Source organism: Phasianus colchicus, chromosome 32 (assembly GCF_987193195.1).
Source record: "Phasianus colchicus chromosome 32, bPhaCol1.hap1.1, whole genome shotgun sequence".
NCBI classification, from domain to species: domain Eukaryota; kingdom Metazoa; phylum Chordata; class Aves; order Galliformes; family Phasianidae; genus Phasianus; species Phasianus colchicus.
The window spans coordinates 2,837,683-2,855,275 of record NC_143467.1 but is presented as its reverse complement, the minus strand read 5'-3'; the positions used below and the strand labels follow the sequence as shown (position 1 = coordinate 2,855,275).

Sequence of the window (17,593 nt, the reverse complement as noted above, 5' to 3'; positions counted from 1 at the left end):
GGGGGATGTGGGGGGAAATGGGGATGGGGGGGATATGGGGGGGTGTGGGGGAATGGGGGGATGTGGGGGTATGGGGGGAAATGGGGATATGGGGGGACATGGGGGGACCTGGGGTCGTGGGGGGATGTGGGGGGATGTGGGGGGATAGGGGGGATGGGGGGATGTGGGGGGAAATGGGGATGGGGGGGGATATGGGGGGATGTGGGGGGATGGGGGGGTTGGGGGGGGATATGGGGGGATGGGGGGGGATGTGGGGGAAAAAGGGGATGGGGGGGATGGGGGGGATATGGGGGGACATGGGGGGACCTGGGGTCGTGGGGGGATGTGGGGGGATGTGGGGGGATAGGGGGGATGGGGGGATGTGGGGGGAAATGGGGATGGGGGGGGATATGGGGGGATGTGGGGGGATGGGGGGGAAAAAGGGGATGGGGGGGATGGGGGGGATATGGGGGGACATGGGGGGACCTGGGGTCGTGGGGGGATGTGGGGGGATGTGGGGGGATGTGGTGATGGGGGGGATGTGGGGACGTGGGGGGGTGTGGGGGGATGGGGGGATGTGGGGGGATATGGGGATGTGGGATGTGGGATGTGGGATGTGGGGGGATGTGGGGACGTGGGGGGATGGGGGGGATGTAGGGGGAAATGGGGATGGGGGGGATATGGGGGGATGTGGGGGAAAAAGGGGATGGGGGGGATGGGGGGGGGATGGGGGGATATGGGGGAAAAAGGGGATGGGGGGGATATGGGGGGACATGGGGGGATGTGGGGATGTGGGGGGATGGGGGGGGATGGGGGGCGATGGAGTGGGATGGGGGGATGTGGGGATGTGGGGGGATGTGGGGGGATATGGGGATGTGGGATGTGGGGGGATGTGGGGGGATGTGGGGACGTGGGGGGGTGTGGGGGGATGGGGGGATGTGGGGGGATGGAGTGGGATGGGGGGATGTAGGGATGTGGGGATGTGGGGGGAAATGGGGATATGGTGGGACATGGGGGGACCTGGGGTCATGGGGGGATCTGGGGGGATGTGGGGGTATGGGGGGATATGGGGGAAAAAGGGGATGGGGGGGGATGGGGGGGGATGGGGGGATGTGGGGATGTGGGGGGATGTGGGGGGATGGGGGGCGATGGAGTGGGATGGGGGGATGTGGGGATGTGGATGGATGTGGGGGGATGGGGGGGGATGGGGGGGTGTGGGGGGATGGGGGGATGTGGGGGGATATGGGGGGATATGGGGGGATATAGGGGTACGGGGGGGGTTGGGAGGGATTTGGGGATATGGGGGGATATGGGGGGGATATGGGGATGTGGGATGTGGGGGGATGTGGGGATGTGGGGGGATGTGGGGGGATGGGGGGCGATGGAGTGGGATGGGGGGATGTGGGGATGTGGGGGGAAATGGGGATGTGGGGGGATGAGTGGGATATGGGGGGATGGGGGGATGGGGGGGGATGTGGGAGGATGTGGGAGGATGTGGGGGGATGTAGGGGGGGATATGGGGGAAAAAGGGGATGGGGGGGTATGGGGGGATGTGGGGATGTGGATGGATGTGGGGGGATGGGGGGGGATGTGGGGGGAAATGGGGATGGGGGGATATGGGGGGATATGGGGGAAAAAGGGGATGGGGGGGCATGGGGGGATGTGGGGGGATGTGGGGGGATGGGGGGATATGGGGGGATGTGGGATGTGGGGGGATGTGGGGGGATGTGGGGGGATGGGGGGGGATGGGGGGCGATGGAGTGGGATGGGGGGATGTGGGGATGTGGGGGGAAATGGGGATGTGGGGGGATGGGGGGGGGTGGGGGGGATATGGGGGGATATGGGGGAAAAAGGGGATGTGGGGGGATGGGGGGGATGTGGGGGAAAAAGGGGATGTGGGGGGATGGGGGGGATGTGGGGGAAAAAGGGGATGTGGGGGCACTTGGAGACATGGGGCCATTTTGGGGTAATTATTTGGGGCCATTTTGGGATCATTTGGGGCCATTTTGGGGCGATTTGGGGCCATTTTGGGGCCATTTTGGGGTCATTTTAGGGCTATTTTGGGCTCATTTGGGGCCATTTTAGGGCCATTGTGTGAACATGGGGCCATTTTGGGTTCATTTGGGGCCATTTTAGGGCCATTGTGTGAACATGGGGCCATTTTGGGTTCATTTGGGGCCATTTTAGGGCCATTGTGTGAACATGGGGCCATTTTGTGTTCATTTGGGGCCATTTTGGGGTATTTTTGATACGTGGGGCCATTTTGCGGTCATTTGGAGCCATTTTGGGTTCATTTGGGGCCATTTTGGGGTTATTTGAGGCCATTTTGGGGCCATTTTGGGGTCATTTTGGGGCCATTTTAGGGTCATTTGGGGCCATTTTGGGGTCATTTGGGGCCATTTTGGGGTCATTTTCGATACGTGGGGCCATTTTGGGGTCATTTGGAGCCATTTTGGGGTCATTTGAGGCCATTTTAGGGTCATTTGGGGCCATTTTGGGGTCATTTTGGTGCCATTTTGGGGACCATTTTAAGGTCATTTTGGTGCCATTTGGGGCCATTTTGGGTTAATTTGGGGCCATTTTGGGGCCATTTTGTGTTCATTTGGGGCCATTTTGGGGTCATTTTCGATACGTGGGGCCATTTTGGGGTCATTTGAGGCCATTTTGGGGTCATTTGGAGCCATTTTGGGGTCATTTGAGGCCATTTTGGGGCCATTTTGGGGACCATTTTAGGGTCATTTTGGGGCCATTTTGGGGCCATTTGGGGCCATTTTAGGGTCATTTTAAGGCCATTTTGGGGACATGGGCCATTTTGGGGTCATTTGAGGCCATTTTGGGGTCATTTTGGTGCCATTTTGGGGACCATTTTAGGGTCATTTTGGGGCCATTTGGGGCCATTTTAGGGTCATTTTAAGGCCATTTTGGGGACATGGGCCATTTTGGGATCATTTTGGGGCCATTTTGGGGTCATTTTCGCTACGTGGGGCCATTTTGGGGTCATTTGGAGCCATTTTGGGGTCATTTGAGGCCATTTTGGGGCCATTTTGGGGTCATTTGAGGCCATTTTGGGGTCATTTGAGGCCATTTTGGGGACCATTTTCGTGCCATTTTAGGGTCATTTTGGGGCCATTTGGGGCCATTTTAGGGTCATTTTAAGGCCATTTTGGGGACATGGGCCATTTTGGGGTCATTTGGGGCCATTTTGGGGACATTTGGGGTCATTTTGGGGTCATTTTGGGGTCATTTTGGTGCCCCCCCCCAGCGGTGTTCCTGGAGAGCCTGAAGAAGCGCCGTGAGGAGAGCGGCTTCATCATCGCTCACATCGGGGACCTGCTGCTGGCACGGGTGAGCACACGCGTGTCCTTGGCGTGTCCTTAGCGTGTCCCTGGTGTGTCCTTAGCATGCCCTTACTGTGTCCTTAGCATGTTTTTTGTGTGTTCCTGTGATGTCCTTAGCGTGTCCTTAGCGTGTCCTTGGCATGCCCTTACAGTGTCCTTAGCATGTTTTTTGTGTGTTCTTGTGATGCCCTTAGCGTGTCCTTGGCGTGTCCTTAGCGTGTCCTATGCATGTCCTTGGCGTGTCCTTGGCGTGTCCTTAGCGTGTCCTTAGCATGTTTTTTGTGTGTTCTTGTGATGTCCTTAGTGTGTCCTTGGCATGTCCTTAGCGTGTCCTTGGCGTGTCCTTAGCGTGTCCTTGGCATGTCCTTGGTGTGTCCTTGGTGTGTCCTCAGCGTGTCCTTAGTTTGTCCTTAGCGTGTCCTAGGTGTGTCCGTGGCGTGTCCATGGCGTGTCCTTGGTATGTCCATGGTGTGTCCTTAGCATGTCCTTAGCGTGTCCTTAGTGTGTCTTTAGCATGCCCTTAGTGTGTCCTTAGCATGTTCTTTGTGTGTTCTAGTGATGTCCTTAGCGTGTCCTTAGCGTGTCCTTAGCGTGTCCTCGGCATGTCCTTAGCGTGTCCTTGGCGTGTCCTTAGCGTGTCCTTAGTGTGTCCCTGGCGTGTCCTTAGCATGCCCTTATCGTGTCCTTAGCATGTTCTTTGTGTGTTTTTGTGATGTCCTTAGTGTGTCCTAGGTGTGTCCTAGGCGTGTCCTTGGCGTGTCCTTGGCGTGTCCTTAGTGTGTCATGGCATGTCATTGGCGTGTCCCTGGTGTGTCCTTAGCGTGTCCTTAGCGTGTCCTTGCCATGTTTCCCCCAGTTCAACGGCGCCGAGGGCCGCTGGTTCCAGAAGCTGTACTTATCCCTCCCTTACCACAACCTTAGCATGTCATGGCGTGTCCTTAGCGTGTCCTTAGCGTGTCCTTAGCGTGTCCTTGCCATGTTTCCCCCAGTTCGACGGCGCCGAGGGCCGCTGGTTCCAGAAGCTGCACTTATCATGCCCTTACCACAACCTTAGCGTGTCATGGCGTGTCCTTAGCGTGTCCTTAGCGTGTCCTTAGCATGTCCTTAGCATGTCCTTGCCGTGTTTTCCCCAGTTCGAGGGCGCCAAGGGCCGCTGGTTCCAGAAGCTGTACTTATCCCTCCCTTACCACAACCTTAGCATGTCATAGCGTGTCCTTAGCGTGTCCTTAGCGTGTCCTTAGCGTGTCCTTGCCGTGTTTCCCCCAGTTCGACAGCGCCGAGGGCCGCTGGTTCCAGAAGCTGCACTTATCATGCCCTTACCACAACCTTAGCGTGTCATGGTGTGTCCTTAGCGTGTCCTTAGCGTGTCCTTAGCGTGTCCTTGCCGTGTTTCCCTCAGTTCGACGGCGCCGAGGGCCGCTGGTTCCAGAAGCTGTACTTAACATGCCCTTACCACAACCTTAGCGTGTCATGGCGTGTCCTTAGCGTGTCCTTAGCATGTCCTTAGAGTGTCCTTGCCGTGTTTCCCCCAGTTCGACGGCGCCGAGGGCCGCTGGTTCCAGAAGCTGTACTTGTCACGCCCTTATCATGTCATGGCGTGTCCTTAGCGTGTCCTTAGCGTGTCCTTAGCGTGTCCTTGCCGTGTTTCCCCCAGTTTGACGGCGCCGAGGGCCGCTGGTTCCAGAAGCTGTACTTATCACGTCCTTAGTGTGCCATGGCGTGTCCTTAGCATGTCCTTAGCGTGTCCTTGCCGTGTTCTTGCCGTGTTTCCCCCAGTTTGACGGCGCCGAGGGCCGCTGGTTCCAGAAGCTGTCCGCTCGCTTCTGCAGCCGTCAGTCCTTCGCCCTGGAGCAGCTGAAGGCCAAGCAGCGCCGCGATGCCCGCTTCTGCCATTTCGTGGCTGTGAGACCCCCGTGATGTCCCCAGTCTGTCCCCAATCCGTCCCCAATGACCCCAGTGACCCCAATGTGTCCCCAGTCTGTCCCCAATCCGTCCCCAATGACCCCAGTGTGCCCCCAATGACCCCAGTGACCCCAATGCGTCCCCAGTCTGTCCCCAATCCGTCCCCAATGACCCCAATGTGCCCCCAATGACCCCAGTGACCCCAGTGTGTCCCCATTCCCCCACTCCCCCCACTCCCACCACTGCCCCATTGCCCCCATTGCCCCCAATGCCCCCAATGCCCCCATTGCCCCCATTGCCCCTATTGCCCTCCTGCCCCCATTGCCCCCATTGCCCCTATTGCCCCCCTGCCCCCATTGCCCCCATTGCCCCTATTGCCCTCCTGCCCCCGTTGCCCCCATTGTCCCATTGCCCCATTCCCCCCATCACCCCCATCCCCCCCATCCCCCCATTCCCCCAATGCCCCCCATCCCCCCTATCACCCCATCACCCCCATCACCCCATTACCCCCTTCCCCCCCATCCCCCCCATCACCCCCCCTTCACCCCATTCCCCCATCCCCCCCATCCCCCCCATCACCCCATTACCCCCTTCTCCCACATCCCCCCCAATCCCCCCCACCCCCCCATCACCCCCATCACCCCATTATCCCCTTCCCCCCCTTCCCCCCATCGCCCCCAATCCCCCCCACCCCCCCATCACCCCATTGCCCCCATTCCCCCCATCACCCCCATCAACCCATTACCCCCTTCCCCCCATTCCCCCAATCCCCCCAATCCCCCCCAATCCCCCCCACCCCCCCATCAGCCCCATCACCCCATTTCCCCCATTCCCCCCATCGCCCCCAATCCCCCCAATCCCCCCCACCCCCCCATCGCCCCATTGCCCCCATCCCCCCATTCCCCCAATGCCCCCCATTCCCCCCCACCGCCCCCAATCCCCCCCACCCCCCCATCACCACCATCACCCCATTCCCCCCATCCCCCCCATCCCCCCCACCGCCCCCAATCCCCCCCAATCCCCCCCACCCCCCCATCACCACCATCACCCCATTCCCCCCATCCCCCCCATCCCCCCCATCGCCCCAAATCCCCCCCAATCCCCCCCACCCCCCCATCACCACCATCACCCCATTTCCCCCATTCCCCCCTTCCCCCCCATCCCCCCCATCCCCCCCAATCCCCCCCACCCCCCCTTCACCCCATTGCCCCCCCCCCGCCCCCAGGAGGCCGAGGCGCAGCCGCGGTGCCGCCGCCTGCAGCTGAAGGACATCATCCCCATCGAGATGCAGCGCCTCACCAAATACCCGCTGCTGCTGCACTGCGTCACCGCCTGCACCGGTACGGGGCGCCCCGCATCCCTGTGGGGGCCATATATCCCTATAGGGGCCCTATATCCCTATAGGGGGCCCTATATCCCTATGGGGTCCCCTATATCCCTATGGGGGGCGCTATATCCCCATTGTGTCCCTGTATCCCCCATGGGATCTCCTATATCCCTATGGGATCCCCTATATCCCTATGGGGTGCCCCAGATATCTATGGGGTCCCTATATCCCTGTGGGGGGCCCTATATCCCCCATGGGATCCCCTATATACCTATGGGGCGCCAGGCATCCCTGTGGGGTCCCTATATCCCTGTGGGGGGCCCTATATCCCCCATGGGATCCCCTATATACCTATGGGGCGCCAGGCATCCCTGTGGGGGCCCTATATCCCTGTGGGGGGCCCTATATCCCTATGGGGTCCCTGTATCCCCATTGTGTCCCTATATCCCTGTGGGGGGCCCTATATCCCCCATGGGATCCCCTATATACCTATGGGGCTCCCCGCATCCCTGTGGGGGCCCTATATCCCTATGGGGGGCCCTATATCCCTATGGGGGCCCTATATCCCCCATGGGATCCCCTATATCCCTATGGGGCGCCCCGCATCCCTGTGGGGTCCCCTATATCCCTATGGGGGCCCTGTATCCCCCATGGGATCCCCTATATACCTATGGGGCGCCCCGCATCCCTGTGGGGGGCCCTATATCCCTGTGGGGGCCCTGTATCCCTATGGAGGGCCCTATATCCCTATGGGGGGCCCTATATCCCCATTGTGTCCCTGTATCCCTATGGGGGGCGCTATGTCCCTATGGGGGGCCCTATATCCCTATGGGGGGCCCTATATCCCCATTGTGTCCCTGTATCCCCCATGGGATCTCCTATATCCCTATGGGATCCCCTATATACCTATGGGGCGCCCCGCATCCCTGTGGGGGCCCTATATCCCTATAGGGGGCCCTATATCCCCCATGGGATCCCCTATATACCTATGGGGTGTCCTATATCCCTATGGGGTCCCTGTATCCCCATTGTGTCCCTATATCCCTATGGGGGGCGCTATGTCCCTATGGGGGGCCCTATATCCCTATGGGGGGCCCTATATCCCTATGGGGTCCCTGTATCCCCATTGTGTCCCTATATCCCTATGGGGTCCCTGTATCCCCATGGTGTCCCTATATCCCTATGGGGGCGCTATGTCCCTATGGGATCCCCTATATCCCTATGGGGCGCCCCCCATCCCTGTGGGGGCCCTATATCCCTGTGGGGGGCCCTGTATCCCTATGGGGTCCCCTATATCCCTATGCTTGGCCCTGTATCCCTATGGGGGGCCCTATATCCCAATGGGGTCCCTGTATCCCCATTGTGTCCCTATATCCCTATGGGGTCCCCTATATCCCTATGGGGGGCCCTGTATCCCTATGGGGGGCCCTATATCCCTATGGGGTCCCTGTATCCCCATTGTGTCCCTGTATCCCCAAGGGATCCCCATGGTGTCCCTATATCCCTATGGGGTCCCCTATATCCCTATGGGGCGCCCCGCATCCCTGTGGGGGCCCTATATCCCTATGGGGGGCCCTATATCCCTATGGGGGGCACTATGTCCCTATGGGATCTCCTATATCCCTATGGGGCGCCCCGCATCCCTGTGGGGGCCCTATATCCCTGTGGGGGGCCCTATATCCCCCATGGGATCTCCTATATCCCTATGGGGTGCCCCGGATATCTATGGGGTCCCTATATCCCTATGGGGGGCCCTATATCCCTATGGGGTCCCTGTATCCCCATTGTGTCCCTATATCCCTATGGGGGGCCCCATATCCCTATGGGGGCCCTATATCCCCATTGTGTCCCTGTATCCCCCATGGGATCCCCTGTATCCCTATGGGATCCCCTATATCCCTATGGGGCGCCCTATATCCCTATGGGATCCCCTATATCCCCATTGTGTCGCTATATTCCCCATGGGATTCCCTATATCCCTATAGGGTCCCTTATATCCCCTATGGGATCCCCATGGTGTCCCTATATCCCCTTTGGGGTCCCTGTATCCCCATGGTGTCCCTATATCTGCTATGGGGTCCCCTGTATCCCCTATGGGGTCCCCATTGTGTCCCTATATCCATATGGTGTCCCTGTGTCCCCATTGCCCCCAATCCCCCCCCAAATCCCCCAAATGCCCCCATTGCCCCCAATCCCCCCCCAATCTCCCAAATCCCCCAAATGTGACCCCAATATGACCCCATTGACCCCACTGATCCCAATGTGACCCCATTGTCCCCATTGACCCCAATGTGACCCCATTGACCCCATTAATCCCAATGTGACCCCATTGCCCCCATTGATCCTAATGTGACCCCACTGATCCCAATGTGACCCCATTGCCCCCATTGATCCCAATGTGACCCCAATGTGACCCCATTCACCCCATTGACCCCAATGACCCCATTGATCCCAATGTGACCCCAATGTGACCCCATTGACCCCATTAATCCCAATGTGACCCCATTGCCCCCATTGATCCCAATGTGACCCCAATGTGACCCCATTGCCCCCATTGATCCTAATGTGACCCCACTGATCCCAATGTGACCCCATTGACCCCCACTGATCCCAATGTGACCCCATTGACCCCATTAATCCCAATGTGACCTCATTGCCCCCATTGATCCTAATGTGACCCCACTGATCCCAATGTGACCCCACTGATCCCAATGTGACCCCATTGTCCCCATTGACCCCAATGTGACCCCATTGACCTCATTAATCCCAATGTGACCCCATTGACCCCCATTGACCCCAATGTGACCCCACTGATCCCAATGTGACCCCATTGACCCCAATGTGATTCCACTGATCCCAATGTGACCCCATTGACCCCATTGACCCCAATGTGACCCCATTGACCCCCACTGATCCCAATGTGACCCCACTGATCCCAATGTGACCCCATTGTCCCCATTGACCCCAATGTGACCCCATTGCCCCCAATCCCCCAATCCCCCCAAATCCCCCAAATCCCCCCAATCCCCCAAATGCCCCCAATCCCCCCCCACCGCCCCAAATGCCCCAAATCCCATAAATCCCCCAAATCCCAGAGGAGGCGGAGGAGCGTTCCCGAGTCCAGCAGGCCGCCGAGTGCTGCAGGGAAATCCTAAATCGGGTCAACCAGGAGGTGCGGGACATGGAGAACCTGATGGTACGGCCCTATAAGGCCCTAATGGACCCTAATGACCCCAAAAGGACCCTAAATGGACCCTAATGGACTCTAATGGCCCCAAAAGGACCCTAAATGGACCCTAGTGGACCCTAATGGCCCCAAAAGGACCCTAAATGGACCCTATATGGCCCTAATGGACCCTAATGGACACTAATGACCCCAAAAGGACCTTAAATGGACCCTAGTGGACCTACAGACCCCAAAAGGACCCTAAATGGACCCTAGTGGACCCTAATGGCCCCAAAAGGACCCTAAATGGACCCTATATGGCCCTAATGGACCCTAATGGACCCTAATGACCCCAAAAGGACCCCAAATGGACCCTAATGGACCCTAAATGGACCCCAATGACCCCAAAAGGAGCTTAAATGGACCCTAATGGACCCTAATGGACCCTAATGGCCCCAAAAGGACCCTAATGAGCCCCAATGGACCCTATATGGCCCTGATGGCCCCAAATGGACCCTAATGGACCCTAATGGACCCTAATGGACTCTAATGGACTCTAATGACCCCAAAAGGACCCGAAATGGACCCTAATGGACTCTAATGGCCCCAAAAGAACCCCAAATGGAACCTAATGGACCCTAATGGCCCCAAAAGGACCCTAATCAGCCCCAATGGACCCTATATGGCCCCAACGGCCCCAAATGGACCCTAATGGACCCTAAATGGACCCTAATGGCCCCAAATGGACCCTAATGAGCCCCAATGGACCCTATATGGCCCCGACGGCCCTATATGGACCCTAATGGACCCTAATGACCCCAAAAGGACCCTATATGGCCCCGACGGCCCCAAATGGACCCTAATGGCCCCGTAAGGACCCTAATAACCCCAAAAGGAGCCTAAATGGACCGTAATGGACCCTAATGGCCCCAAAAGGACCCTAATGAGCCCCCATGGACCCTATATGGCCCTGACAGCCCCAAATGGACCCTAATGGCCCCAAAAGGGCCCTAGATGGCCCCAAATGGACCCTAGATGGCCCCAAATGGATCCTAATGGACCCTAATGGCCCCAAAAGGACCCTAATGGCCCAAAAAGGACACTAATGAGCCCCAATGGACCCTATATGGCCCTGACGGCCCCAAATGGACCCTAATAACCCCAAATGGACCCTAATGGACCCTAATGGACCCTAATGACCCCAAAAGGACCCTAAATGGACCCTAATGGACCCTAATGGACTCTAATGGACCCTAATGACCCCAAAAGGACCCTAAATGGACCCTAATGGACCCTAATGGACTCTAATGGACCCTAATGGACCCTAATGGACCCTAAATGGACCCTAATGGACCCTAATGGACTCTAATGGACCCTAATGGACCCTAATGGACCCTAAATGGACCCTATATGGCCCTAATGGGCCCTAATGGACCCTAATGACCCCAAAGGACACTAAATGGACCCTATATGGCCCTAATGGACCCTAATGGACCCTAATGACCCTAAATGGACCTTATATGGCCCTAATGGACCCAAATGGACCCTAATGACCCCAAAAGGACCCTAAATGGACCCTAATGGACCCAAATGGACCCTGATGACCCCAAAAGGACCCTAAATGGACCCTAATGGACTCTAATGGACTCTAATAACCCCAAAAGAACCCCAAATGGACCCTAATGACCCTAATGGACTCTAATGGACTCTAATGACCCCAAAAGGAACCTAAATGGACCCTATATGGCCCTAATGGACCCTAGTGGACCCTAATGACCCTAAATGGACCCTAATGGACCCTAATGACCCCAAATGGACCCTAATGGACCGTAATGGACCCTAATGACCCCAAAAGGACCCTAAATGGACCCTAATGGACCCTAATGGACCCTAATGACCCCAAAAGGACCCTAAATGGACCCTAATGGACCCTAATAACCCCAAAAGAACCCCAAAAGGACCCTAAATGGACCCTAATGGACCCTAATGGACTCTAATGGACCCTAATGACCCCAAATGGACCCTAAATGGACCCTAATGCCCCCAAAAGGACCCTAAATGGACCCTAATGACCCCAAATGGACCCTAATGACCCCAATGGACCCTATATGGCCCCAACGGCCCCAAATGGACCCTAATGGACCCTAAATGGACCCTAATGGCCCCAAATGGACCCTAATGAGCCCCAATGGACCCTATATGGCCCCAAAAGGACCCTAATGGACCCTAAATGGACCCTAATGGCCCCAAAAGGACCCTAAATGGACCCTAATGGACCCTAATGGACCCTAATGACCCCAAAAGGACCCTAAATGGACCCTAATGGACCCTAATAGACTCTAATGGACCCTAATGACCCCAATGGACCCTAAATGGACCCTATATGGCCCCGACGGCCCCAAATGGACACTAATGGCCCCAAAAGGGCCCTAGATGGCCCCAAATGGATCCTAATGGACCCTAATGGCCCCAAATGGTCCCTAATGACCCCAATGGACCCTATATGGCCCTGACGGCCCCAAATGGACCCCAAATGGACCCTAATGACCCCAAAAGGACCCTAAATGGACCCCAATGTCCCCAAATGTCCCCAAAAGTCCCCAATGTTCCTGAGTTCCCATTGAATTCCCATTCAGTTCCCCTTGACCCCCAAAGTTTCCCCATTGACCCCTTGACTTCTGACCTCCTCCTGACCCGGTGACCTCTGACCCCACCCTGACCCCACGACCTTTGACCCCTTCACATCCTGTGACCTCTGATCCCTGACCCTTTGACCTTTGACCCCCAGACTCGCGACCTTTGATCCCTCCCTTGACCCCATGACCTTTGAGCCCATCCCGACCCCACAACCTTTGACCTCATCCTGACCCCACGACCTTTGACCCCTCCCGATCCCATGACCTTCGACCCTTCCTGACCCCACAACCTTCAACCCCACCCTGACCCCACAACCTTTGATCCCACACCGACCCCGCAACCTTTGACCCCTCCTGACCCCGCAACCTTTGACCCCATCCCGACCCCATGACCTTTGACCTCTCCTGACCCTGCGACATTCAACCCCTCCTGACACCGTGTGTCATCCTGTGACCTCTGACCCCTGGCCCTGCGACCTTTGACCCCATCCCGACCCCACAACCTTTGACCTCACCCTGACCCCACAACCTTTGACCCATCATGAACCCATGACCTTTGACCCCACCCTCATCCCACAACCTTTGATCCCTCCTGACCCCACAACCTTTGACCCCTCCTGACCCCACAACCTTCGACCCCACCCTGACCCCACAGCCTTTGACCCCACACTGACCCCACGACCTTTGACCCCATCCTGACCCCGCAACCTTTGACCCCTCCTGACCCCATAACCTTTGACCCCCCTGACCCCAGCAACAGTTGACCCTTCCTGACCCCACAACCTTTGACTCCCACCCGGACCCCACAACCTTTGACCCCACAGCCTTTGTCCCCACGACCTTTGACCCCTCCCGATCCCATGACCTTCGACCCCTCCTGACCCCACAACCTTCGACCCCACCCTGACCCCACAACCTTTGACCCCACACTGACCCCGCAACCTTTGACCCCTCCTGACCCCGCAACCTTTGACCCCTCCTGACCTTGCAACCTTTGATTCCTCCTGACCCCACAACCTTTGACTCCATCCTGACCTTTGACCCCATCCTGACATTTGACCTTTGACCCTCTGAACCCACGACCTTTGACCCCCGACCCGACCTTCAATCCCATCCCGACCCCACGACCTTCCACTCCTCCTGACCCCGCGGCCTTCGACCCCACCCTGACCCCACAACCTTTGACCCCTCCTGACCCCGCGACCTTTGACCCCACCGTGACCCCGTGACCTTTGACCCCCGCAGAAGCTGAAGGATTACCAGCGCCGCCTGGATCTGTCCTGCCTCAAGCAGAGCTCGGACCCCCTGCTCAGCGAGTACCGGGTGCGGGCACTTGGGGGGCGGGGGGCACATGGGGGGCTGGGGGCACTTGGGGGGCGGGGGGCACTTGGGGGGCGGGGGGCACTTGGGGGGCTGGGGGCACTTGGGGGGCAGGGGGCGCGTGGGGAGCAGGGGGCACTTGTGGGGTGCGGACGCCTGGGGGGTGGGGGCACTTGGGGGGCTGGGGGCACTTGGGGGGCGGGGGCGCTTGGGGGGCGGGGGTGCTTCTGGGGCGGGGGGCACTTGTGGGGCAGGGGGCACTTGGGGGGCTGGGGGCACTTGTGGGGCGGGGGGCACTTGGGGGGCTGGGGGCACTTGGGGGGCGGGGGGCGCTTGGGGGGCTGGGGGCACTTGGGGGGCGGGGGGCACTTGGGGGGCGGGGGGCACTTGTGGGGCATCGCTGTGGGGCTGGGGGCACTTGGGGGGTGGGGGCAGTTGGGGGGCTGAAGGCACTTGGGGGGTGGGGGCACTTGAGGGACTGGGGGCACTTGGGGGGCAGGGGGCACATGGGGGGCTGGGGGCGCTTGGGGGGCTGGGGGCACTTATGGGGCTGGGGGCACATGGGGGGCTGGGGGCACATGGGGGGCTGGGGGGCATTTATGGGGTGGGGGCACTTGTGGGGCTGGGGGGCATTTATGGGGTGGGGGCACTTGTGGGGGTGGGGGCACTTGGGGGGTGCGGACGCCTGGGGGGTGGGGGCACTTGGGGGGCTGAGGGCACTTGGGGGTGGAGTCACTTATGGGGCCGGGGCCACTTATGGGGCATCGCTATGGGGCCGGGGCCACTTATGGGGCTGGAGGCACTTACGGGGCATCGCTATGGGTCCGGGGCCACTTATGGGGCTGGGGCCACTTATGGGGCATCGCTATGGGGTCGGGGCCACTTATGGGGCTGGAGGCACTTATGGGGCATCGCTATGGGACCGGGGCCACTTATGGGGCCGGAATCACTTATGGGGCTGGGGGCACTTATGGGGCATCGCTATGGGGCTGGAGGCACTTATGGGGCATCACTATGGGGCCGGGGCCACTTATGGGGCTGGAGTGACTTATGGGGCTGGAGTGACTTATGGGGCATCGCTATGGGGCTGGGGCCACTTATGGGGCCAGAATCACTTATGGGGCTGGGGCCACTTATGGGGCATCGCTATGGGGCTGGAGTCACGTATGGGTCCGGGGCCACTTATGGGGCTGGGGCCACTTATGGGGCATCGCTATGGGTCCGGGGCCACTTATGGGGCTGGAGGCACTTATGGGGCATCGCTATGGGGCCGGGGCCACTTGTGGGGCTGGAGTCACTTATGGGGCTGGGGCCACTTATGGGGCCAGAATCACTTATGGGGCCGGGGCCACTTATGGGGCTGTGGCCACTTCTGGGGCATTGCTATGGGACCAGGGCCACTTCTGGGGCATCGCTATGGGGCCGGGGTCACTTATGGGGCTGGGGCCACTTCTGGGGCATCGCTATGGGACCGGGGACGCTTATAGGGCTGGAGGCACTTATGGGGCTGGAGGCACTTATGGGGCATCGCTATGGGGCTGGGGCCACTTATGGGGCTGGAGGCACTTATGGGGCCGGGAGGCACTTATGGGGCTACGCTATGGGACCGGGGCACTTATGGGGCTGGGGCCACTTATGGGGCTGGAGTGACTTCTGGGGCATCGCTACGGGGCCGGGGCCACTTATGGGGCCAGAATCACTTATAGGGCTGGAGTCACTTATGGGGCCGGGGCTACTTATGGGGCTGGAGACATTTATGGGGCTGGAGGCACTTCTGGGGCATCGCTATGGGGCCGGGTCCACTTATGGGGCTGTGGCCACTTATGGGGCATCGCTATGGGTCCGGGTCCACTTATGGGGCTGGAGGCACTTAAGGGGCATCGCTATGGGGCCGGGGCCACTTATGGGGCCAGAATCACTTATGGGGCCGGGGCCACTTATGGGGCATCGCTATGGGGCCGGGTCCACTTATGGGGCTGTGGCCACTTCTGGGGCATCGCTTTGGGGGCGGCGTTGCGTGGGAAGCGTTGCCGACCCCAATTTTGCCCTTTTTCACCCCAGAATTTGGACATCAGCCGGCGGACGCTGCTGCACGAAGGGGGGCTGAGCTGGAGGGTGGCCAGGGACAAAAGTGTGGGTGAGCAGCCCCAAAAACGGCCAAAATCAACCCAAAAATTCCCCCCCCCCCCAAAATCCACCCCAAAAAGGAAGAAAAAGAAAAAAAAACCCCAAAAAAATGAGAGGAAAAGAGAAAAAGGTGGGAAAACGCCCCAAAATTTTGAGCCGGGGGGAAAAATTGAGGAAAAAAGGGGAGGGGGGGGGAATGGGGGAAAATTTTGGGGGGTTTTGACCCAAAATTGGGGGATTTTAACTTAAAATTGTGAGCAGACCCAAAATTGGGGGATTTTAACTTAAAATTTTGGGATTTTACCTTAAAATTTTGGGAGGAGACCCAAAATTGGGGGATTTTACCTTAAAAATGTGAAGAGCCCCAAAATTGTGGGATTTTACCTTAAAAAATTGAGGGAGGAGCCCCAAAATTGTGGGATTTTACCTAAAAAAATGTGGAGAATCCCAAAATTGTGGGATTTCTCCTTAAAAATTGTGGGATTTTACCTTAAAAATGTGAGGAGCCCCAAAATTGTGGGGTTTCTGCTTAAAAAAGTGAAGAATCCCAGAATTGTGGGATTTTAACTTAAAAATTTTAGTGAGGAGCCCCAAAATTGTGGGATTTCTGCTTAAAAATGTGGAGAATCCCAGAATTGTGGGATTTTTGCTTAAAAAATTGAGGGAGGAGCCCCAAAATTGTGGGATTTCTCCTTAAAATTCTGGGAGGAGCCCCAAAATTGTGAGATTTTACTTTAAAATGTTGAAGAATCCCAAAATTGTGGGATTTTACCTTAAAATTTTGGGAGGAGATCCAAAATTGGGGGATTTTACCTTAAAAATGTGAAGAATCCCAAAATTGTGGGATTTTACCTTAAAAAATTGAGGGAGGAGACCCAAAATTGTGGGATTTTAACTTAAAAATGTGGAGAATCCCAAAATTGTGGGATTTCTGCTTAAAAATTTGAGGGAGGAGCCCCAAAATTGCAGGATTTTACCTTAAAAATGTGAAGAATCCCAAAATTGTGGGATTTTATCTTAAAATTTTGGGAAGAGACCCAAAATTGGGGGATTTCTGCTTAAAAATTTGAGTGAGGAATCCCAAAATTGTGGGATTTTTGCTTAAAAAATTGAGGGAGGAGCCCCAAAATTGTGGGATTTTACCTTAAAATTTTGGGAGGAGACCCAAAATTGTGGGATTTTACCTTAAAAATGTGAAGAGCCCCAAAATTGTTGGTTTTCTGCTTAAAAAAGTGAAGAATCCCAAAATTGTGGGATTTCTGCTTAAAAATTGCGGGATTTTACCTTAAAAATGTGAGGAGCCCCAAAATTGTGGGATTTTACCTCAAAATTTTGGGAGGAGCCCCAAAATTGTGGGATTTTACCTTAAAAATGTGAAGAGCCCCAAAATTGTTGGTTTTCTGCTTAAAAAAGTGAAGAATCCCAAAATTGTGGGATTTCTGCTTAAAAATGAGAGGAGACCCAAAATTGTGGGATTTTAACTTAAAAATTTGAGTAAGGAGCCCCAAAATTGTGGGATTTCTGCTTAAAAAAGTGAAGAATCCCAAAATTGTGGGATTTCACTTTAAAAATTTGAGTGAGGAGCCCCAGAATTGTGGGATTTTTCCTTAAAAATGTGAGGGGCCCCAAAATTGTGGGATTTTATCTTAAAAAAAGGGGAAGAAAAGCTAAAAGTGGGGAAATTGACCCAAAAAAGGGTTGTCAAAGAATGGGTAAAAAAACAGATTAGAAATAGGGAATATTTGCACGGAAGTGGGAACCCCATAAATCGAAAAATCCCCTTTAAGGGTGGAAACTC

General features: G+C 56.9%; 2 protein-coding genes across 2 annotated transcripts in view; both read left to right on the top strand.

The window, feature by feature from the left end:
- ARHGEF1 (Rho guanine nucleotide exchange factor 1) overlaps positions 1-17,593 on the top strand; it is an 84,312-nt gene that overhangs the window by 43,186 nt on the left and 23,533 nt on the right. The window contains exons 20-25 of the mRNA XM_090128079.1: positions 3,242-3,324; positions 5,094-5,219; positions 6,445-6,559; positions 9,642-9,742; positions 13,594-13,671; positions 15,730-15,805. Coding sequence (XP_089984205.1) covers positions 3,242-3,324; positions 5,094-5,219; positions 6,445-6,559; positions 9,642-9,742; positions 13,594-13,671; positions 15,730-15,805 — 579 coding nt within the window. The remainder of the gene's footprint in view (positions 1-3,241; positions 3,325-5,093; positions 5,220-6,444; positions 6,560-9,641; positions 9,743-13,593; positions 13,672-15,729; positions 15,806-17,593) is intronic.
- On the top strand, positions 6,569-9,629 carry LOC149914063 (uncharacterized). The gene has a single exon (XM_090128198.1). The coding sequence runs from the start codon at positions 6,740-6,742 to the stop codon at positions 8,810-8,812; it is 2,073 nt and encodes a 690-aa protein (XP_089984324.1). The 5' UTR covers positions 6,569-6,739; the 3' UTR covers positions 8,813-9,629.